The 24155-nt window shown below is 32.7% G+C and overlaps 2 protein-coding genes across 2 annotated transcripts; both read left to right on the top strand.

The window, feature by feature from the left end:
- The first annotated feature begins 319 nt into the window (after window positions 1–319).
- Window positions 320–2878, top strand: LOC11418182 (receptor-like protein 14). Its single transcript, XM_024780370.1, has 4 exons — window positions 320–771; window positions 1658–1941; window positions 2105–2460; window positions 2597–2878. Exons 1-4 carry the CDS (start codon window positions 320–322, stop codon window positions 2876–2878), a joined length of 1374 nt encoding a protein of 457 aa, XP_024636138.1.
- Window positions 2879–11435: 8557 nt separating this feature from the next.
- On the top strand, window positions 11436–14759 carry LOC11417903 (receptor-like protein 7). Its single transcript, XM_003604701.1, has one exon. The coding sequence runs from the start codon at window positions 11436–11438 to the stop codon at window positions 14757–14759; it is 3324 nt and encodes a 1107-aa protein (XP_003604749.1).
- Window positions 14760–24155: the final 9396 nt, after the last annotated feature.

Below are 24155 nucleotides of genomic sequence, written 5' to 3' on the forward strand. Positions count from 1 at the left end.
AGGCTTGCCTTCTCTGATAATCGAAAAAGTAAAATTATAAACATTTATTAGTGTTTAATTAGAGAAGTTAGAATAGACTAACTAGAAGAACAAATCAAAATAGACCAAATCACTATGAAAAATTGAATTCAATTGACTTATTTAAATGACCATATTTAGTTGGAAATTATTTGGTTGTTATTGCTATCTGTGTACTTAAATTTAAAATAATAACACAAATAGAGAATTACAAAGTTCAAATCATTTTAGTCTATATAAAGGAACAAATGTATACATTATTATTGACAAGCCATTAGACACAAGCTACTCATAATTCACTATGAGAGCACACATAACCTTTTTGCTTTTCTTGATACCATTCAGCTTAATCAATTCCAACTCAAATAATTTTTTGGTTAATGGCTACTGTCATGGCCATGAACGTTCTTTGTTGCTCCTTTTGAAAAACAGTTTGATATTCAACCCCAAAAAATCTTCAAAGCTAGTTCAATGGAACCAAATTGATGATGATTGTTGCCAATGGAATGGGGTAACTTGCGTAGAGGGACATGTTACAGCCCTTGATCTTAGTCAAGAGTCTATTTCCGGAGGACTTAATGATTCTAGTGCTCTTTTCAACCTGCAATATCTGCAGAGTCTGAATTTAGCTTTAAATGTTTTTCGTGCTACAATTCCTCAAGAGCTGCATCAACTTCAGAATTTGAGGTATTTGAACTTCTCCAACATTGGCTTTGAAGGACAGATCCCTAAGGAAATTTTTCACCTCAAAAGGTTGGTCACATCATGTCCTAAAACTTGAGAATCCAAATATACACTACTAACAAAACAAAAATTAGTGAGGGAAATTTAGTGAGGGAAAACATGAAATCCCTCTCTAATTCCGTCACTAAATTTTGCAACCAAGGAATTTGTGAGGAATTTTATGTTTTCCGTCACAAATTTTCCTCCCTAAGTTTGCTTTTCCTAGTAGTGATAGGAATGTTTGTGAAAAACCTCAGATATCACAAAATTGTATCTAGATGGTGTAGCAATATCAGCCAGCGCAGAAGAATGGGGTCGTTCTTTATATCCATTGGGGGGGCTTTGTGTGCTGAGCATGTCATCAAGCAATCTCTCTGGACCTATCCATTTTTCGCTAGCAAGGCTTCAGTCACTCTCTATTCTAAAATTGAGTCACAATAATTTGTCAAGCATAGTGCCAGACTCCTTTGCAAATTTCTCCAATTTAACAACCCTACAAATCAGTAGTTGTGGCTTGAATGTTTTTCTCCCAAAAGATATATTCCAAATCCACACATTAAAGGTCCTTGACATATCATACAATCAAAATCTTAATGGTTCTTTGCCAGATTTCTCACCACTTGCATCTCTTAAGTATTTAAATCTTGCCTATAGAACTCACCCAACTTGTTTATTTAGACTTGTCATTTAATAACTTCACAGGCTTACTCCCTTCTTTAAGCATGTCCAAGAACCTCATATATATATCTCTCCTTCGAAATTATTTAAGGGCAAATTTACCATCCAACCATTTTGAGGGCCTCATAAATCTTGTTAGCATCAACTTAGGGTTCAATTCTTTCAACGGGAATGTGCCATCATCTATTCTTAAGCTCCCATGTTTGAGAGAACTAAAGCTTCCCCATAATAATCTCAGTGGTATCTTGGGTGAGTTTCACAATGCTTCTTCACCTCTATTGGAGATTCTAGATTTGTCCAATAATTATTTACAAGGCCCTATCCCATTATCTATCTTTAACCTTCCAACACTTCGTTTCATTCAACTTTCTTTCAACAAGTTTAATGGTACGATAAAGTTGGATGCCATTAGAAGGTTAAGTAATTTAACTATCTTAGGGCTATCATATAACAATCTTTTCATTGATGTCAACTTCGAAGATGATCATAACATGTCATCCTTTCCAAAGTTGAGAGGTCCAGGTTTGGATTCCTACAAGCTGTTACAATTTCCTAGTTTCTTGAGAAACCAGTCCACAATATTATCTATTCACCTATCTGACAACAACATTGAAGGACTAATACCTAAGTGGATTTGGCATTGAATCTCTCATTACCTTGAATATTTCCCTTAATTTTTTGACAGGTTTTGAAGAAAGTTTTTCAAACTTCAGTTCTAACCTTAACTCTGTTGATCTTAGTTTTAACAACCTCCAAGGGCCAATTTCTTTAGTTTCAAAGTACGCAACTTATTTGGACTATTCAAGCAATAAATTCAGCTCTATCATTCCACCAGACATTGGGAACCACCTCCCTTACATAATTTTCTTGTTTCTTTCAATCAACAAATTTCAAGGACAAATCCATGATTCTTTTTGTAATGCATCTAGTCTTAGGCTGCTAGACCTTTCCCACAATAACTTTGTTAGGACAATTCTCAAGTGTTTTGCAGCACTGAGTAGCAGTCTAAGAATGTTGAATTTCGAGGTCATATTCCAAATGGTATGTTTCAAAATTCATGTGCACTAAGGATTTTGGATCTAAATGACAATCTTTCAGAAGGTCCTATACCAAAATCCTTGGTCAATTGTAAGGAACTTCAAGTCTTTAACCCTGGAATGAATGCATTAACGGGCAGATTTCCATGTTTTCTGAGCAAAATTTCACCGGAACGATATCATCTGCACTCCTCAATAGCTGGAAAGCAATGATGCGTGATGAAGACGTGCTTGGGCCAGAATTCGGAAATTTGTTTTTTGATGTTTTTGATAACTATCATCCAACGGGTTTGCAGGATGCATTACGAATTATGAACAAACATTATGCTAGGAAAGTGGTTCAAATTGTTTTAAATATGTCCCATTCTGATCTTGATCAGGTGTTATCTGACAGTAGTGCAAAAGATTTGGACCGTGGTTGATATCAGGATTCAGTTATTATTGTTAACAAGATGAAGCTTGTTGTCGCATAATCAAAATATTAATTAGAATATTATACCATTTATACCGTTTATTTTTCAATTATTGTAGGGTTAATAGGTCTTTACCCCCCTGTAATATAGGTCATTTTCGATTTTCCCTCCTGTAAAATATTTTTTTTTATTTACCCCCCTGTAATTTTTTTTTGTTTTGATTTACCCCCCTAATAGGCCAAACAAAAACGAAAAATTCTTGAAAAAATAAAATAAAATTCGTTTTTGTTTGGCCTATTAGGGGGTAAATCAAAACAAAAAAAAAATTATAGGGGGTAAATCAAAATAAATATTTTACAGGGGGAAAACCGGAAATGACCTATATTACAAGGGGGTAAAGACCTATTAACCCATTATTGTATTATTAGGTAGTCAACTATTGTCATTAACCTGTAATTATGTAGGATCTCTGCAATTAATTAGGATTCTAATTTTTTCTGTATTAAAGAGACAATTCCCCTGTACATTTGAATATATCAAGAAATTATTCTCCTCTCATTCTTTTTCTACTTGGCATCAGAGCAATTTCTCTGCAGCCTACGCTGGACCTCTGTTCTTCCATGACTGACAGTTCCTCAGTTAATAGTGAAGAGGAGAATAAAACTCTCAAAAACATGTTGCCTAAAAATGAGCAGAAGGTTGCTTATGGCGGTGATTCTCATTCTATCCAAATCACCTCTTTTCGACTCAATGGGTCGAACTATTTTAGGCGGTCTCAATCTTTCTAGATGTATATACGTGGCAAAGGAAAAATGGGTTATCTTACTGGTGATCGCAAAGAACCAGATGCTAATGACCCACAACATGATGTGTGGGATGCTGAAAACTCCATGGTAATGACATGGTTGGTAAACTCCATGGAAGGGGAAATCAGCAACAACTATATGTGTTATTCCACAACAAAAGAATTATGGGAAAGTGTGAAAGAAATGTACTCTGATCTGGAAAATAAGTCTCAGATCTATGAACTTACATTGAAGGCTAGAGAAATTCGGCAAGGAAGTGAAAATGTCACAAAATACTTCCATTCCTTAAAACGGATTTGGCAAGAACTTGATATCTTCAACCCCTATAAGTGGAATTCAACCAAGGATGAGAAACACCATCAACAAACAGTGGAAGAAGGAAGAATTTTCCAGTTTCTTACCTGTCTCCATGAGGAGTTAGATGAAGTTCGTGGAAGGATCATTGGAAGATCAACCTTACCTTCTCTAAGAGAAATGTTTTCTGAAGTTAGAAGGGAGGAAACTCGCAGGAGTTTCATGATGGCAAAGGCAAAATCTGATCCATATCCTTCTGAGTTGCACCTCAAATATGTCTGCGCCATGGATCATAGATTCAGGTGCTTCTGACCATATGACCGGCCTTTCTTCTCTATTTCAAACATATTCACCTTGTTTTGGAAATAAAAAAATTAAAATTGCAGATGGAAGTTTTTCACCAATTGCAGGAGAAGGAAAAATTCCTTTATCTACGCACATTGATTTAAAAAATGTGCTACATGTACCAAAACTTTCATATAACCTTCTCTCTGTTAGTAAAATCTTCGAAGACTCAAATTGTAACGTGAAGTTATTTAACTCTCATTGTATTTTTCAGGACCGGAATTCGGGGAAGATGATTGGCAGTGCTAAAATGATGTATGGACTCTATTACCTTGAGGGTGTTTTTGAGAATAAAGTGGCTCTTGGCCTTAGTTGTATCAGTTCTGCCTCTGTTAGGAATCAAATAATGCTCTGGCATAATAGACTAGGGCACCCTAATTTTCAATATCTTAGGCATTTGTTTCCAGATTTATTCAAAAATGTTATAATTGTTCTTCTTTTGAATGTGAAAGTTGTTTTATTTCTAAAAGTCATAAAACTCCTTATTCCTCTCGACCTTATCATGTATCCAAACCTTTTTATTTAATCCATAGTGATGTATGGGGTCCATCTAATATTACAACTTGTTATCGTGGTTTTTGGGTGCCAAGCCATTAATTGGACTTGAACCTTTTGACCGTTGATATCTCTCTTTTTTCTTGGGAAGGGTAAAAGGAGAAAAACCCTTGAGTTTCCAGATTCGGGGGTCGTTTTCGCTACGGGAAGGTGTTAGGCACCCGGAGCGATTATGGTATTCCATAAGAACCGTTCTCCTAAGTTTATTTCTACGCTTTAATTTTATTGCTTATTTGTAAAAAAAGAAGGTGTGATTAGTTAAGAATGGGGGTGAGAAGAAGTAGAATTTGATTTTTTGTTTCGGCTTGGATGAGTTTTGACTCATTGCCTACGTACCGTTTTACGGGATCAAAACCAGCGTAGTTCTTGCTAAAAAGACTTGTTGTTTTTTTTTGTTTTAATTGTTTGATTTTAAATTTTGAAAATGATTTGAAGAAGGGGATTGAGAGGCTTCATGAGCATTAGAGTATGAAAAAGTGAGGGTTTGTTTAGTGATTTTGCAAAAAAGTCTTAATGATTAGGTTTATTTGAGAATTTGATTAAGAAAATAAAAGGGGAAAAATTATTGGAGTTTTGACTCCATTTTTATGAAAAAATATTTGAAGTGAATTTGTTTGCATATTTTTTGGAAAAAATTGGATTTTCTCTAAGTGTTCGAAACTAAGCGTTCATCTAATCATGCAATCCTAGCCATACATCTATGCATACAGTCCTAAGCATACATCTAGGGTGAGTGCGTGCGTGTCGGTGCGTCATAGTGTCCATAGTCCATATTACAAAAATTGCCTAAATACATTCTATGGCCCCTTTGCCAAGCTACAAACCAATGATAACAAATTACATTACCAAATGAATTAAAACTTGCAAAAACATAAATGCTAAGCTAAAGAAAGTGGAGGAGATAGTGAAATGCAATGAGTGAAGTCACATAAGGAACAAAATGTTAGTGAAACAAGGAAAAATATAATGGGAATGATAACAAAATGCACCAAATGAATATGCAACAAAATTTAATGAGCAAGAATTAAAAGAACAAAGTAAAGAAAATAAATGCAAAAATAAGCAAATAAATTCTAAAACTTAGAGGAAAAATCAAAATGATAGAGAAACATTTTTAGAAAAATTTTGGAAGCATAAAACACCAAGAAAGTGTAAAAAAGGTATTAAAAAAAAAACAATTAAAAAACAATTAAAAAGAGGCTCAGCAGGATTTAATCTGGACCGTTGGATGAATCCAGAGGTCCAGATCTAGCTCCCAAGATCACATCACAGCCACTGGATCAAAGATCCAAGGGTCCAAAAAAAAGCACAAAAGATAGTGTAAAATTGCAGGAAGCACAATGACCGTTAGATCAAAGATCTAACGGTTCAAACAGAGGACACACCAAATTTCACGCAGGAGAAAATACATACAATTCAGAATCACAACGCGTTGTAGCCGTTAGATCAAGGAGAGATCCAGATCGAATGGCTATTAACGCGATGAAGTGCTGAGTTAACGTACACACACATACATAGGAACGGCCAAAAAAGCATTATAAAAAGAGTTTTCCACAAAAAAAACATCACAACACACAAACGCTTCTCTCTCTAAGGTTTCCTAGAGAGAGAAGCTCTGCAACAAGCTCCATCTTCTCCGGTGAGCAGTGGTTTTCCGGCGCGGTGGCCGGTGGTGGCGCCGCCGCGCCGGAGTTTTAAAACTCCTCTGTTTCAAAAATTTTTTACGTTTTCTTACATCCTTTTTCTTCTATTTCTCGAATCTGAGCTTAGTTTTTTGAAAAAGAATTTCAACCGGAGTAGATCTGAGTTTGAATCTTGACAAAAAAAACTTAAGAAAACGGAAAGGAAAAGAGGGAGAACGACGGCGGTTACCTCACGGTTGCGATGACTCTTGGCTTGGCGTCGTTGCTTCGTGTTTGCGTTTCTGTTGTTTCGCGTTCTGCTGCTGTGCTTCGTGTGCTGTTTTGCTTGCTGTTTTTCGGTTTCTTCTTCTTCCTTGCAGATTCGGTTCCCTCTTCTTCTCCCACCGTGATCGGTGCTTGAGTTCTTCACTTCCGGTGAGGAATTCGCACCTTGTATTGCGGTGGAATCGATTCGATGATGAAGATTCGTACACGAATCTCTGAGAATTGATGATGAATTTTCGGTTAGGGTTCTTGTGTTCTTGGTGAATCTGTTTTCTTTGATCTAACAGAATGGAGAGAGAAAATGGGAATTCGTTTTTTGGTGATGTGTATTGTAATGAGTGGATCTGATCTATGTGGCACTGTGAACAGTATTTATAGCTGACATGTGTGAGTGATTGGACCAATAGGAAACTGACATGTGGCATTGGACTTGTGATTTGGGCGCTGCCTTGTAATTTTGGACTTTGAGGACCTCCCTGCAATTTTGTAAAATATGGAACTGGACTGCAATTTTAAAAACAGAACTCAAAATATAAAAAATTGGACAATTTGGACTTAAATGCAATTTTAACAAAATTAAGGGACTACAATGCAAAGTAAAAATAAAATGAATTAAAATTTGTAATCTTGACCAAACGTAAAGTGAACCTAAATAAAACCAACAAACGGACTAAAACGAACCAATGGCCTAAATGAGGTACTTCAAAGTAACCTCCCTATGCCAAAATTTTGTGTGAAATGACCAAAATGCCCCTAGGGCTAAAAATGACCTAAACAGATTGAAATTGACTTAACACTGACTCAGACGCAAGTTTGAAATGAATTTAACAAGGTTTACTGATGAAATAAAAACAATCTGAAAAGACTCAGAGACAGTTACAAGGATGAAAATGGGTCCCACTGCAGGAAATGACCAAAATACCCTTCTGTATGACTTTTTGCAAATTTTGAAATAAACTGTAGAAAAAGCAATGCAATGATTCAGAGACACTTTTGAATGACTTACAAGACAAGTAAAGACATTTCGAAAGGTTTTATGCAAGAAAAACATAGGTAAGATTGTGATTGAAAATACTGCGAGGCAGAGACAATTTGAACTGTGCCGTTGAAATTTGACAATTGACAAAGTTTGAAATGAAATTGGGCCCAGTATTTTTAGGTCCAAAAACAGGGTATAACACAACTCAATTTGGGAAAAGGTGGTTTGTGATCTTTATTTATGATCATACTCAGCTATGTTGGGTCTATCTTATGAAGGATAAATCTGAAGTACCAGAGATATTTAAATGTTTTTCAAAAATGATAGAAACTCAATTTGATGCAAAAATCTCCATTTTGAGAAGTGACAATGGTACTGAATATTTTAATAAAAACCTCGGAGAGTTTTTCCAACATAAAGGCATTCAACATCAATCAACATGCCCAAATACGCCTCAACAAAATGGCATAGCTGAAAGAAAGAATAGACATCTTCTTGAGGTAGCTCGTGCCATTATGTTTTAGAGCAATGTTGTAACGCCCTATTTCTATTAAAGTGATAAAACACGCGAGTAATATAAATATTCAAGTAATAGACGCCACGTCTTCAATAAAATCCAAAACAACATGCATGTATAAATATTCTCAACAGTTGCAGCGGATATAAACCATACACCTCAAAGTATACATGCCATGAGATCAAATACATCATCATCAAACTCTCCAAAACATAAATACATCCAGGATAGACAATCTAAGATAAATCATAAGACCGGCACCTAGATCAGAGCCTATCCTAGACTCTAAGGAAACCGATACCGGAGATAGCTCCTGATATCCAAGCAAGCACCAAGCAACTCATCAAAACAACTAATCATGCACGTCGTCTACTCATCCATACAGACAGATAGGCGGTCAAAACCACTGGGGGTAAGCTTTACATCAATCATAATCAATAAAATAAATTTAAACATACGTGGATCATTTCAAGTTCCAAATAATTAACATGAATATTTAATCTCAATAATAATTCATAATGATAAATCCAAATATCACAACCAATCACTCACATCCACAAGTATGTCAATTATTTCACATTTAGGACTCATGCCACAATATGGTATGTCCCTAGACATGACACATAAATTACCTATGCTACTTAAAATCTCGTGTTACAGCTTCTTTCAAAACAAAAAAACCTCGTGTTACATCTTTCATTGGTCTTCCCCATCCTACTTAAAATCTCGTGTTTCATGGGGTCATATTTCCTTATTCTTTGTCTCTTTCATATCGTCTCTTGTCGTAGATATTATGATTTTCTTTATGAAGTTCCTGCAAAAATGTACAACTAGTAATTATACAATGAAGTACTATCATGATTTTCTTTATTAAATTTTACCCTACAACCCCAAACAAAACGGTAAGGGTTGATTTAATCAACAGACTTAATTACATGTACGAAGCGGTAAGACTTAATTTCATATAATAATTATAGCCTAACAAATTCTAACACAATAATAATCCATTTGAAAAGCAACCTGGTATTAAACTCCACAAAATTCTCAACCTAATTCATTGGAAGAGGATGGTAAAATGGGTTGGTTCCATCGAGTTGACCCATTTAACCCGTCATTTTTAGTAGAGTGGGTTGAGATTTTGAGCCTGCCATTAGTAGAGTGTCCGCTCCGCCTAACCCGTTAAAAAGCGGGACGGTACAGATTGACCCGTTGAGTTGATATATTAAAAAGAAACTCTTATTTTCACTTCTTTTTATATATCAGTCACAATAAAATTTTAGATTTTCTCCTCCGTATAGTGGAGAAAAAAATTCAATTAATTTTATCACTTTTGTTTCATGATTTTAGCTTCATATTTTTTACTGTTAGTCAAATAAAAACTCATGAAGTTTTTATTTTGAATATCTTATTGATCTATTATAGTTTTTTAGATGATGTAGTTTATATGTTAGAATGATTATTTTAATTTTTTTAGTGGAGTCAATAGTTTAGATATTTAGATTTCTTATAACTTTCAATTTTTTTTAGTTTATCACTTCCAAGCATAAAACTAATTCACTAGATATTACAAATAAAAAACATCATTTGTTTCCTCTTTCTTTTCCTTATCATCTGATTTCATTCACTTTTTAAATTATCCAAAACATGCTCAGTTTTTTTTTTACAAAAAAAAAAAATAAAAAATAAAGGAAAACAAGCTATTAAATTATAAGAAAATGCAACCAATGTATTATGATATAAATATAGGAAAACAATTTATTCTACTCTTTTATAAGTATAAGAAAATTGTTAATTCTCATATTTATTAATCTCTTAATCTCACTAATTCTCATATAAAAAAATTAATAGAAACACAACATTAATGTTGATATTTTTTAAACAATCATTAGTTTTCAAAATTTAAGCATATAAACTTTCGCATATCAGTATACATAAAATTTGATTTTGGAGATATAAACACATAAAATCTGCAATGAATGCAATACAAATATTTAACAGTGTTTTAAATATAAAATAAAAATTTATTTAATAGAAACACTACTATAATTTTGATATTTTTAAAAATAGTCACGAGTTCTCAAAATTTTATCACTCTACCACAAGCTCCCATACTATATTTTTCTAACAAAGCTATCAAAGTTATGTTCGGTCATTCACGGGACATAGTAATACACATGTTAGACAAACCCTTTTTTAAACGGTCATGCTAAGTTGTGCTCTTAGGGCACAAGTTAAGAACCTAAAAAGAGAATTAAAATATAACTTTTTTTATTGAAAAGATAAAATTTTATAATTTTAATACATTGAATACACAATTTTCACAAAAAAGTTTTTATGTGTAGTTACTAAACTTATTCCTCAAGGGAAAAAGTACAATACGGCTTCTACAATCTCACCGTGTTTGGTATATATGCAATTGACTAAGTAATGATGTTTTCTATTAAGGATATATCATATATGTAATTGACTAATTGTCGCTTTCTTTATTAGCAATATTACTTACATTTATATTTCTATTGTTGTCGCGTCTGTTTAGTGTCTCTTTGTTTGTTGAGAACGATGCTATTGTTGATTGTTGTGTGAAGGCAATTTTATTGTTGTGACTTATCGTTTTTCTATGCCTGTTTGGTCTAGGTTTTCCGCCTTTTTTTTTTTTTGCTTGAGTTTTAGTCCATATTTTGTATTTTGAATATTATTTTTTTTGGTACAAACTGTATTTTCAGTTTTAATAAGTAGTTTAAATTTAATTTTTTATTGAAGTATTCCAATCGTATTGTATCTTAAATTTTAAAAAATTTCCGTATGAATGTTGTATCGTATCATGTATCTAGGCTTCATATGCGAATAGGTAGTCACACGGTTTGACTCTTTAAAACGAATGTGGGTTCGTCTTTGTTCTTACAAGCCTGTTTGAGAACGTGAAACAATGTGAGAGCTAATATCATGAATAGTTTACTCTTTTTACTACATAACCATTTAACAAAATTTCTTTTTAAAAGAAAAAAAATTAACAATCAGCATTACGTAAGCTTGGTTGACCAATCTAATCAATAGCTAAGCTTGTTGCTGCATGTAGTCTATAAAAGGAGAAAAATATATGTTATTGATATAACACCACTTCATCATTATCAAGCCATTAGATACAGCCTACTCATAATTCACTATGAGAGCACACATAGTCTTTTTGCTTTTCTTTATACCATTCAGCTTAATCATTTCCAGCTCAAATAAGTTTTTGGTCAATGGCTACTGTCATGGCCATGAACATTCTTTGTTGCTCCAATTGAAAAACAGTCTGATATTCAACCCCACAAAATCTTCAAAGCTAGTTCATTGGAACCAAAGTGATGATGATTGTTGCCAATGGCACGGGGTGACATGTAAACAGGGACATGTTACAGTCCTTGATCTTAGTCAAGAGTCTATCTCCGGAGGACTTAATGATTCAAGTGCTCTTTTCAGCCTGCAATATCTGCAGAGTCTGAATTTGGCTTTTAATCACTTTCGTTCTGTGATTCCGCAAGACTTGCATAGGCTACATAATTTGAGGTATTTAAACTTGTCTAATGCCGGCTTTAAGGGACAGGTTCCGGAGGAAATTTCTCACCTCAAAAGGTTGGTCATTCTTGATTTTTCTTCTAAATTTATTTCACTGCAGAACTTAAAACTTGAGAAGCCAAATATAGGAATGCTTGTGCAAAACCTTACAGATATTACAGAATTATATCTAGATGGTGTTGCAATATCAGCTAGGGGAGAGGAATGGGGTCATCCTTTATCTTTATTGAAGGGGCTTCGTGTTTTGAGCATGTCATCATGCAATCTCTCTGGACCTATTGATTCTTCACTAGCTAAGCTTCAATCACTTTCAATTGTAAAATTGAGCCAAAATAAATTGTTTACAACTGTGCCAGATTGGTTCAGAAATTTCTCCAATTTAACCATCCTACAACTCAGTAGTTGTACCTTGAAAGGTTTTTTCCCAAAAGATATCTTCCAAATACACACATTAAAAGTCCTTGACATGTCAAACAATCAAAACCTTTATGGTTCTTTGCCAGATTTCCCACCATTCGCATATCTTCACTATTTAAATCTCAACAATACAAATTTCTTAGGACCACTTCCAAATACTATCTCCAATCTGAAGCAGATATCAACCATTGATCTATCTTACTGCAAATTCAATGGAACGATTCCCAATTCAATGTCAGAACTCACCCAACTTGTTTATTTAGACATGTCTTCCAATAACCTCACAGGTCCACTCCCTTCGTTCAATATGTCCAAGAACCTCACATATTTATCCTTATTTCTCAATCATTTGAGTGGGGATTTACCATCCAGCCATTTCGAGGGTCTTAAAAATCTTGTCATCGTTGATTTAGGGTTCAATTATTTCACAGGAAACATTCCCTCCTCTCTATTAAAGCTTCCATACTTACGAGAACTTATGCTTCCCTTTAATCAACTCAGTGGTGTCTTGAGTGAATTTGATAATGCATCTCTTCCTGTATTGGAGATGCTTGATTTGGGAAGCAATAACTTACAAGGACATGTTCCTTTCTCTCTCTTTAACCTTCGAACACTTCGTGTCTTTCAACTTTCTTCCAACAAGTTTAACGGCACAATACAGTTGAATGTCCTTCAAAGGCTACGGAATTTAAATGTACTAGGCTTATCACATAACAATCTGTCAATTGATGTCAACTTCAGAGATAATCATGATTTGTCACCGTTTCCAGAGATAAAAGACCTTATGTTGGCTTCCTGCAAGTTAAAGGGAATCCCAAGTTTTTTAAGAAACCAATCCAAATTACTATTTCTTGACCTATCTAGCAATGGTATTGAAGGGCCGATACCTAACTGGATTTGGAAACTTGAATCTCTCCTTAGCTTGAATCTTTCCAAGAATTCTCTGACTAACTTTGAAGAAAGTATTTGGAACTTGAGTTCTAACCTCTATTTGGTTGATCTTAGTTTTAACAAGTTGCAAGGGCCTATTTCTTTCATTCCAAAGTATGCTTTTTATTTGGACTACTCAAGCAACAAGTTGAGCTCTATCATACACCCAGACATCGGAAACTATCTCCCTGCAATAAATATATTGTTTCTTTCAAACAATAGTTTTAAGGGAGAAATAGACGAGTCCTTGTGTAATGCTTCAAGCCTACGCTTGTTGGATCTCTCCTACAACAACTTTGATGGGAAGATTCCTAAGTGTTTTGCAACCCTGAGTAGCAAACTGAGGATGTTGAACTTTGGAGGTAACAAGCTTCATGGTCATATCCCTGATACTATATCTCCAAATTCATGTGCACTGAGATATTTGAATCTAAATGACAATTTATTGGACGGTAGCATACCAAAATCTTTGGTCAATTGCAATAAACTTCAAGTCTTAAACCTTGGAAATAATTTTTTAAGTGACAGATTTCCATGTTTCTTAAGCAATATTTCCAACCTGCGAATCATGATTTTAAGGTCAAATAAGATGCATGGATCTATTGGATGCCCAAATAGCACTGGTGATTGGGAGATGCTTCATATTGTTGATCTAGCCTCCAATAACTTCAACGGAACAATACCAGTTGCCCTATTAAATAGTTGGAAGGCAATGATGCGTGATGAAGGCGTTCTTAGGAAAGAATTAGGCCATTTGTTTTTTGACATCGATGATAACTTCCATCCTATGAGTTTCAAGGCTTTGTTACCAGATTTGGACAAACATGTGTCAATGAATTTGATTAAACTCCTTGCAAACATGTCTCGCTCTATTATTGACCAGGAGTATGCTAAATTTAAAATTCTTGCTCGTTATCAGGATACAATTATTATTGTCAACAAAGGTCAGCAAATGAATGTTGTCAAAATTCAAAGTACCTTCACTTACGTTGATATGTCAAGCAACTATTTGGGGGGGCCAATACCTGATGTGTTGATGCGATTCAAAGCATTGAATGCTCTAAACTTGTCACATAATGCATTAACGGGACATATACCATCATCAGTGGAGAATTTAAAGCATCTTGAGTCTATGGACTTGTCAAACAACTCCTTGAATGGAGAGATTCCTCAAGGGCTTTCAAGTCTATCTTTCCTAGCATATATGAATCTCTCGTTCAATCACCTAGTTGGACGAATTCCTTTGGGTACTCAAATTCAAACATTTGATGTAGATTCCTTTGCAGGGAATGAAGGATTGTGTGGACCTCCACTGACCAAGATATGTGAACCTCCACAACCAGCATCTGAAACACCTCATTCCCAGAATGAGAGTTTCGTTGAATGGAGTTTCATAAGTATTGAGTTGGGATTTTTTTTTGGCTTTGGAGTTTTCATCCTTCCTGTTTTTTGTTGGAAGAAATTGAGGTTGTGGTATTCCAAACACGTAGATGAAATGCTTTACAGGTTCATCCCCCGGCTAGATTTTGTGTATGAACAACATGAAGGGAAGAGATACAAAACTCTAAAGTGGATGTACTGACTATTGGACTCTTAGCTTGGGTCTTGCACTCTTCAATTTTATGTGTTTGTATTTCCTCACCTTTCTTTGTTTAAAAGCTATAGTATAAAAATAAAGAGTCACTGTTAGCAAGTACTCGTGAACATTACCGTTGTTAAAGCCGAAGGAGTCTGCGAGTCACTGTTAACAAGTCCTCTTGAACATTACCACTGCAGTTAGTTTGTTATCTATTTTTAGAAATAACCACTCTGTATTTGAGTGTCTGCTACTATTTCAGTTTTATATACCAGTTATATTATATGTACTTCAAAAGTTAGTTTAACACTATGAATTTTTCTAATGTCTTTGCTGCTATTTCTGTTACTACTTTGTGGTTGTTCTATTCCATGGATTCTTATTTATTGTAGGTTACTTCATAGTTCTGTGATTGAGTTGTATCTTGTTCTATATGCATCTACTGCAAACTTAATATTTCCTTGCTCCTTCACAGTTTCATAGATTAATATTAGTTCTTAGTAGTAGAATAATGCTTAATTTTTCAATGGCTTCTTATTTGCCTTTTTAGAACTTCAAAATGTTAATAAGTTACTATGAAGCACGGACACTCCTTGGATAAGGTGTGTCCCTGTGTCAGACACGTGTCGTGTCCGACACTGACACGACACCGATACATATAATTACACTGCATTTTGTGATTTTCTAAAAAAATTAGCTGTGTCGGCGTGTCCGTGTCCGTGTCGTGTCCGGTGTCCACTGTCTTGTACTGTGTCCCTTATATTTCTTCGCCAATTTTTGCTCGTCCTCAGCCATCAACAGTATACAAAACACGCATCTATCTATCTATCTATCTTAATTTAGACCCCAGATTACTTATGCTGCCACTTATTCTATCTTGCGCCACATCGCCCAAAATTCTCAATGGCCATCTCCATGATCTCCCAATGCATAATCTATCACATGCTCCTCATTTCTTATTTATTTGCTAAAAAACGAAATGTGTTCCTTTGTTGGAAGTTACTCTTTTTCCTGATCAGTTACTTTCTTTCGTTGTTACTCTACCTTACTCTTCCACTAGGTATCTAACCCGTGCGTTGCACGGGTTTTGATTATAATATTTTCTTTAATATATTGGAAATAATAATTTTTTTTATCTTCCTAAAAAAACAAATTTTATTGGTCTATTGAACTTTTTTTATTTAAAATATACAACTGTCAAAATATTTTTAAACTTTTTCCCACATAAAGTGAATATTGAATATAGATAATGTGTCACCCATTTGTGTTAGAAATCACTTGAATTATTATATCTTTTTCTCTTGTTTAGTTTATAACTTCATTTTCTCCTTTATTTGTACATATTTTAGATTTTAGAAGAAAAAAAATTGTCGATGTTGAATTATAATTTGATATTATAAAATTTTTATTCTAACTTGAATCAAATAAATGATTTTATTTAAATGAAATAACTCAATTTATAAAAAATCAAATGTTTTCATATATATCATTGTATAGTTTTTAGTAAAAATATTACTCCCTCCATTTTTTTATGTGTCGTTAGATGTTTGATTATTATAAAGTAAATATAAAAGTTTATAATTGATAACAAAAATAAGGAGTTTTATAGAGATGACATATCAGAGCAACCACATCCATGCCACCCAAATGGATGGTATAAATGGGATCCACATAATATATTATATTACTTTACACTTCCCAATTATTTAACTCACTCAACTACATTTTCTAAATATTCATACCACTCCTCTAAAACTCTAAAATGGGTCTTATTTATCTTACAATAACAGTATACCTTAAATACCAACATTATACTAATTAATAATCTCACCTATCAATTGATAAAAATAATCAAAAGTAATCTTTTGTCACTTAAAAGTGGGTGGTACTGCATTACCACTCTCTTGAGCTTTGCTACTTGCTTGCATGCCAAATATCAGTTGCTTTCTGACACATTTTCATTTGGCCAAGTTATACCACGGTATTTTTGCACCGATAATTATGCTCTTAATTAGTAGTAGAATTTTATCTCTATAAAAGAAAAGCAGTATAGTTTTGTAAAGTTGCCACATAAGCTAGAAAAGGATTTGACTACGAAATAGAGAAATTCATACATGAATGAACTCAAGTAAAACGTGTGAATGACATATATATCACTGACCAATTAGAGAATTTAAAGAATTAGTACTTAATATCTAACCTTTTAGGAAATAAAATTTTGTTGCCTACAATAATAATTCCACAAAGTGTTCAAATTCTAAAAATAAGATCACTAACATTGTTAAAAATTTAAAGTACAAAATAGAAGAACAAATCTGATAAAAAAAAAAAAAAAGACTTCTTGAGTGTTCAAAACATAAGAAAAGAGTGGAAGACATAAGAGCCATCAATTTGATTGAAGAGATAGAGTGAGGAAAAAAAGTGAACGGATCCTCTCCCTCTGTAATCTCTGCAGTAGCCTCTCAATCTATTGAACCAACCATTAGATACCTCCAATGGATGATAGGGAAAGACAATAAAATTTTGAAAAAACAATCTTGAAATATTCCCAAATTGATTTCGTGCACGTAAATTGTCTCACCGTCCTAGCTTTGAACAACACTACCTCAATAGAACATTGATTGGATTTCTCCAAAGAGACCTACTAATGAATTTAAGTTTAGACTTCTTATTCCTTAAATACCCATAAGGAGTTTCCTTCTCAAAGATTGATGAATCCTCATATATAACAGGTTCTTTGATATACTGAGGAAGAAGGGCCAATTTGTTTTCCATCATAGATTGATTATTCCAATGAAATTCAATCTATCCATTTTTAATTTCAATAATTCCTCAATCTTAAAAACAAATAGCTTACACAGTTATTTATTAAAAAATATAATAGCTTACACATGGGTGAAGATCCTCTCCATTTGACAAAATAAATGGAGTTTTGCAAGTTGGAGAGAGATAGACACAAAAATAGATTGTGGGTCCTACCACTAAGTGGGTCCCACCATCATTAATTATATTTTACTTTTTTTTAAAGATTTTATGTGTCTTTATCTGTCCAAATTGAAGAAATGGAGAAACACATAAATTGAGAGGATTCTAACCCGTATTATATATACAAGGTCTAAGGTTCAAACCTCGGTCAGCATAAAAAAAAGCAACTCTCTCCATTCTAATTTTTTTTTTGAAGGACTCTCCATTCTAAATTATACTCCATCCATCTCTATATGTAAACACCTATTTGACTAAAAATTTGTCCCTAAATGTAAGCTCCTTTTTAAATTACTAGATGCATTTTTTTTTTAATACACATATCCCTAATTAATATACTACAAACTTATCTTGAAATATTAAAAGTCAAATTTAATACACATACAAACAAAACACAATTTGGTAATATTAACAAACAAAATAGACACATTATACACAAACAACTTTTCTTAAGAAATGTGAAAGAAGCAAAGAGAGCTTACATACAGGGACGAAGGGGTATCTCTTTTCTTTTTTTTTTACTGAATTCTAAATTATATCCCATTCTAATAAAATTTGTTTTTTAAATTCTTTTAATTTATGTTTTTCAAACTATTAATAAATGATAATTTTTGTTTTTCATACTATTGATAAATGATATTTTTATAAAATAACACATAAGTACTCTTTTTTTTATACAATATTAACTATTTTTTTAATTTATGCAAAATTTCTAAAGTAAAATATAATTTTGGACTGAAAAAGTACAATAATTGGTGAAAGAGTCAACATTTGAACCTTTCTCTTTAGGCTTAATACATCTCTTGGTCCCTTAACTTATTTTAATTTTTCAGTTTGGTCCCTTAACTATTAAATGTTTCAATTTGATCCTTATCTTTGTTTTCGTCATCAATTTGGTCATATTTTATTAATTTTAAATCCCTAAAAAAGTAGACCATTGAATCAAGGAAGTTCATCATATCTTACCGTGTATCACCAACACTTAAGTATCTGGAATTTAATTTTTAAAAATTCAAAATAAATTAATTAATTTTAAAAAATTGAAAATTAATTTTCGAAAATTAAAAAATTCTGAAAAAATTCAGGATTTTTTTTAATAAAAAATCTGGAAAAATACTTTTAATTTCGAAAGAAAAATCTGAACTTTTTTGGAATATATTTTCTAATAATTAGCCAAAATCGATTTTTGATAATTATAATTCAGATTTTTTTTCAAAATTAAAAAGATTTTAAAAAATTCTGAAATTTAAAATACACCAAAAGCAAAAATTCAAAATTTTTAAAAAAAGGTCAGATTTTTTTTCAAAAAAAAAGTTTTTAAATTTTAAAAATCTGGATACCAATTTAGAAAAAAAATTATTTTAAAATCACGATTATTTTAAAAATCATTTTTTCTACGAAATTATGAAGATTTTACGATTTTGGCTAATTATATACTTCGAAAAAGTTCATATTTTTCTTTCGAAATTAAAAGCCATTTTCCAGAATTATTTTAAAAAAAATCTTCAAAAAAAAAAAAAAATCCTGAATTTTTTCAAATTTTAAATTTTTTTTTATTTTTGAAAATTAATTTTCAAATTTTTTTATTTCTAAATTAATATAAAATAATTTTTATTATTTTTAAAAATTAAATTTCGGATACTTAGGTGTTGGTGATACACGGTTAGATATGATGAACTTCCTTTATCCAACGGTCTTCTTTTTTATGGATTTCAAATTAATAAAATAGGACCAAATCAATGACGAAAACAAAGATAAGGACCAAATTAAAATAGTTAATTAAAGGACCGGGAGATATATTAAACCTTCTCTTTAATACTTGAATTATATACTATCATATATTCTTATCACTTTAAATACCCTACATGAGTTAGTGGCAAGTGACTGACCTATATTTCTTCATGCTGACTTGGTAATACAGTTATAATTTTGGTCAAGTGTATAATTTATACTCCTCATTCTTTGTTTTGAAATATGGAAATTCAATTATAAATATATATATACCCTTCGGTCACTAATATGAGCAAAAATCAATTTTTTAGATACATTCAATTAATGATGTATGTGACATATAATAAAGACCACATACATCATTAATTCAATGTATCTAAAAAGTAAATTTTTGCTTATATTAGTGATCGGAGGGTGTACACTTTATATGTCACTATTATACATAAACATTCTTTTTTCAAATTATTGAATAATTAATGTATTTAGTCTTTATTATAAAATCGATAGATCAATTGTTCAATAAATTTCAAAAGGGAATATTTGCTTAGACCATCCACAATGGTGTTTCACCTATTTAGCACCGAGCTAAATAGGCACCCCATTGTGGAGTGATATTTATTGGTGCTTATATACAAGGGTGTTTATATAAGGACCTTCTCTCTCTTCATTTTTGTGTGTGAATTTCGTTTAATATTTTCTAATAAAATAAATGAGTGTTTAAGAGATGTAATAATATAGAGTTATTAGTGAGACCTATTAGTAAATTTTGTTGTGGTGCTGGGCTGAATGAATTGGGTGCTTATTAGGTATTGACATTAAAAATTTATAAAATAAATGATGTGTACATGTGTGGCCCACTTAAGTACCCAACTAGAGGAGCTCCATTGTGGATGGTCTTATAACAATAACCGTAGAAAACATACACAAAGAAATAACTTAGTAATGAAAAATGCTACAAAATATCCTTAAAACATTGGTTAAGTGTACAAAAATAAAAATATTATGTTTGTTTCCTCTTTTGCACCAAAAAAAATTATGTTAATACCACTGCTCTGATTTTCTTAACAAATGCTCTTTTTTTTATTTGGTCTTGGTTGGGGTCCGTAACAAATGCTTGAACATATTTTTTTGTTAAATTTTTTCAGGGTTTGTATGAACGGTCAACGAGGATGGAATCACGCTGCAATAAAGTGTGGTTCATCTAAGGGTCATGTGAGTCAGTGTGGTTCTTAGCTTGGCCTGTCTAGGGGTAAGTTTGAGTACCCCCCACCTCCCTCAAGGGCATTGTTTTTTTCTTCCCGCCCTCCGCTTCCCTCCTTCTCCGGTTTTCCTCCAATAGGCAAACTACTAGTATGTCCTATCACATACTAGTGGTTAGGCTCTTAGAAGATTAGAATTAAATTTAGGATCTTATGTAATAGGCTTAAAAAGCTTGAAAATTATTGTAATGTATTGTTCATATATTAATAAAATGAGTTGTTTTTATGTTTGTGTCTTTTTATTTCTGTTTTTTATTTTATTCGCATTTTATTTTACGAATTGTAAAGCTTAAAATTGCAAAAGTTCTGGTAAAACATTATTCCGGATTTTCAAATCCGGAAACATCTGCAAAATTCTAACAATGAAATCCGGAATACAAAATCCGGACTAGGGGTAAAAAAACAGATTAAATTCAAATAAAAATAATTAAAAAATAATAATGTCAAACAATCAACACTACTACTAATAATAATAATAATATTATGGGTTAATGGTGTTTTACTCCCCTGTAATATAGGTCATTTTTTGTTTTCCTCCTGTAATTTTTTTTTTTGATTTACCCCCTGTAAAATATTTCTTTTTTGGAATACCCCTTGTAAAATATTTCTTTTTTGGAATACCCCCTAATAGGTCATAAAAAAGCGACTTTATTTTTTTTTTTTGCAGAATTTTTTCGTTTTTTTATGACCTATTAGGGGGGTATTCCAAAAAATATATATTTTATAGGGGGGTAAATCAAAAAAAATATTTTACAGGGGGAAAACAAAAAATGACCTATATTACAGGGGGTAAAGCATCATTACCCTAATATTATCTAATAAGTATATTAATAAAATTATATTAAAAATCAGGTGTTAACTAAACCGACGTTGGCACATCGTGTTCAAATGAAGTCAATATACAAATATCCAACAGTTTCTCTTCAAGACTAGGTTGTCTGCCTCGAATTCTTGCTTATTCACTTTCTTGATTTCTGCTTCTTTAGTCCTACATTGCATCTGATTTCTTCAACAAAATCTAGGTCTTTGCAAAGGCTTTCGTCATTTGTTTTGATGTCTATAGGAGCTGTTGCTCTCCAATTGAGTATGTTTAGTTCAATGGAAATAACAGATTCGGTTCAGTAAGTTAAATGGAATGGAGATTCTTCAGTGGTCGAGTGGAGGGTGTGGTTTGATATGTCCATACTACTGAATGGAATTCTTTGACCTAGTTTTCCATTGCATCATCAAAAACACAAAGCCAACCACAAATAGGTCGTGAGACTAATTAGAGCAAAGAGATGCGTGGATGTTGAATAACACACTAGATGCAAAACACTTGTCTCGAAAACCCAAATCAAGCAACAAACACATATCTATAAACTTTGACAATTTAAATATATGGTTAATGAAGTTCAATTAATGGTTAATGAAATCATTAAGGGGTCATGACTCGTGACTCATTAACCATCAACTGCACACAATTGACCATTACTTAAATGCCATTAACCATGATTTGCAAGTGTACATTAGAATATTTTTTTTTGACCGACAGTGTACATTAGAACATAAATATACAATGAGGTTGGTTGGCCTGGTGAGGTTGTTGGTGATATATTAGACCTGTGTGTGTTTTAGTAAACTGTTGACGGAGGAGGACGAGCAAAACTTGGCAAAGAAATATAAGGGACACAATGCTATTTAGAAGTTTTCTTTAATCTTCCAAATGCAAAAGAAGGATAGTCTTCTAACTTGAATGTGGAGTTTGTTTTTATTCGTAATACAAAATCCCCCTAATTTAGGGGTAACCAAGAAATGGAGTGAATTTAAAATATCTGAATCCGTGTTTAAGTTTCTAACAACGTTTTGTTGTCATCGTTGTTTGATTCATTAGAACAAATTGCAGAGAGACAGATGAAGTATACAAACAACTACTATTTATTTAACTTAAATTAAGTAGAGATATAAGCACACACTCGATTTCAGACAGTGATTATTCATTGCTGAATCTACAGGTTTCTTAGGCTTCAAGGATAACAATATGACAAGCAAAATAGTCGGATTAAAGAGGCAATGTGAACAAGGGAAGAATAAAAATGATGCATCGAGACTCGAGATATTATTTGCTTGCAGCCCTGGTGAGATTCTTATTAATGAACTTCCATGTTTCCCTGAAGTTACACGTATGTATATGCTAACCATCATTTCACTTGGAACACTTTTCTATTCAGACACTAAAACTTTATAATGAAAAGAGTAAGTAATTTTCTTACACTTGCTGCCTCTCATTAGCTGCTTATAGGGCCACGATCGAAAACATGCCATGTAAGTAAGAACACAAGGACCAAATTAACACTAAAACAAAAATGATAATGAAAGATAACTATGTTTTGGTTAATAGCAACGGTTTTCTGAATTTTCTCCATGCTGACTTTCTTAACAATTGTAAGATCAATAAATCAGTCATAAAAGAAAGGATTGGTTTGGCATTATTTATTTATATTATTTAAAATGTAGCTGATGAAACAAAAAAGTTCATGAAAAAATGTACCTTTCAGTGTTATGATCAGAAGCTTTTTGCATCAAATGACGGTATAAACTGGGTAAAGTTGTCATAAATATAAATGGGAAATGTGTAAACGAGTATGGTTGTTCCTATACAAGGAGAGAGTACGCACTCCGATTTGTAACAGCACACACCGCACACTGATCTGTGTTCTCTTCTTACGCCGCACTCCGATAGATAGATATATACCAGTAATCTTTTAAACTAGGAAAACTGGTTTTATAGATTTGGTCATTGCTTATATAATAATGATCTTGGAAGTAAAATTTATCATAAATATAAAACAACTAAGTTCATTTGGTTGTAGATTGTTTCAATGAAGGTTCATTTCCTCTTGCTTTCTGAAAACCTCAGACTACAGTTCTTCTACTAACCACTAAATATTAATCAATGAGATTGCAAAGCATGACAACATTATGTTTGCAGTTCTTTTTAAGGCCTTATGAGTGAACTTTAATCCACATTTCATTTTCTAACTTTGTGTTGACATTGCTTCACAATTAATGAGAAATAATATGCAATGATAATGTGGCCAAAGTTCATTCATAAGGACAAAATGCAGAGAGAATGATGAAACTAAACTAACTTTTGAAGTAGATATATAACTGGTATATATAGAACTGAAATGGTAGCAGAGAAACTCGCATACACTTTAATACATAGTGATTATTTCTAAAAATAGCTAACAAACTAACTGCAATTTTAAGCTATCAGATAGCTATCAGATTCCTTCTGCTTCAACAATACTAACATGAGAAGAAAAAGAGTCCTAGTGAACAAGGGAGGAATACGAATAATGGATCCACACCTGAGTCATGTTTTGCTTGCACCATTGATGTGAGTCCAATTTATGGACATATAGCTTCGAAACCAAGAGTTAAGCGA

This window comes from Medicago truncatula, chromosome 4, assembly GCF_003473485.1.
Source record: "Medicago truncatula cultivar Jemalong A17 chromosome 4, MtrunA17r5.0-ANR, whole genome shotgun sequence".
Classification (NCBI taxonomy): domain Eukaryota; kingdom Viridiplantae; phylum Streptophyta; class Magnoliopsida; order Fabales; family Fabaceae; genus Medicago; species Medicago truncatula.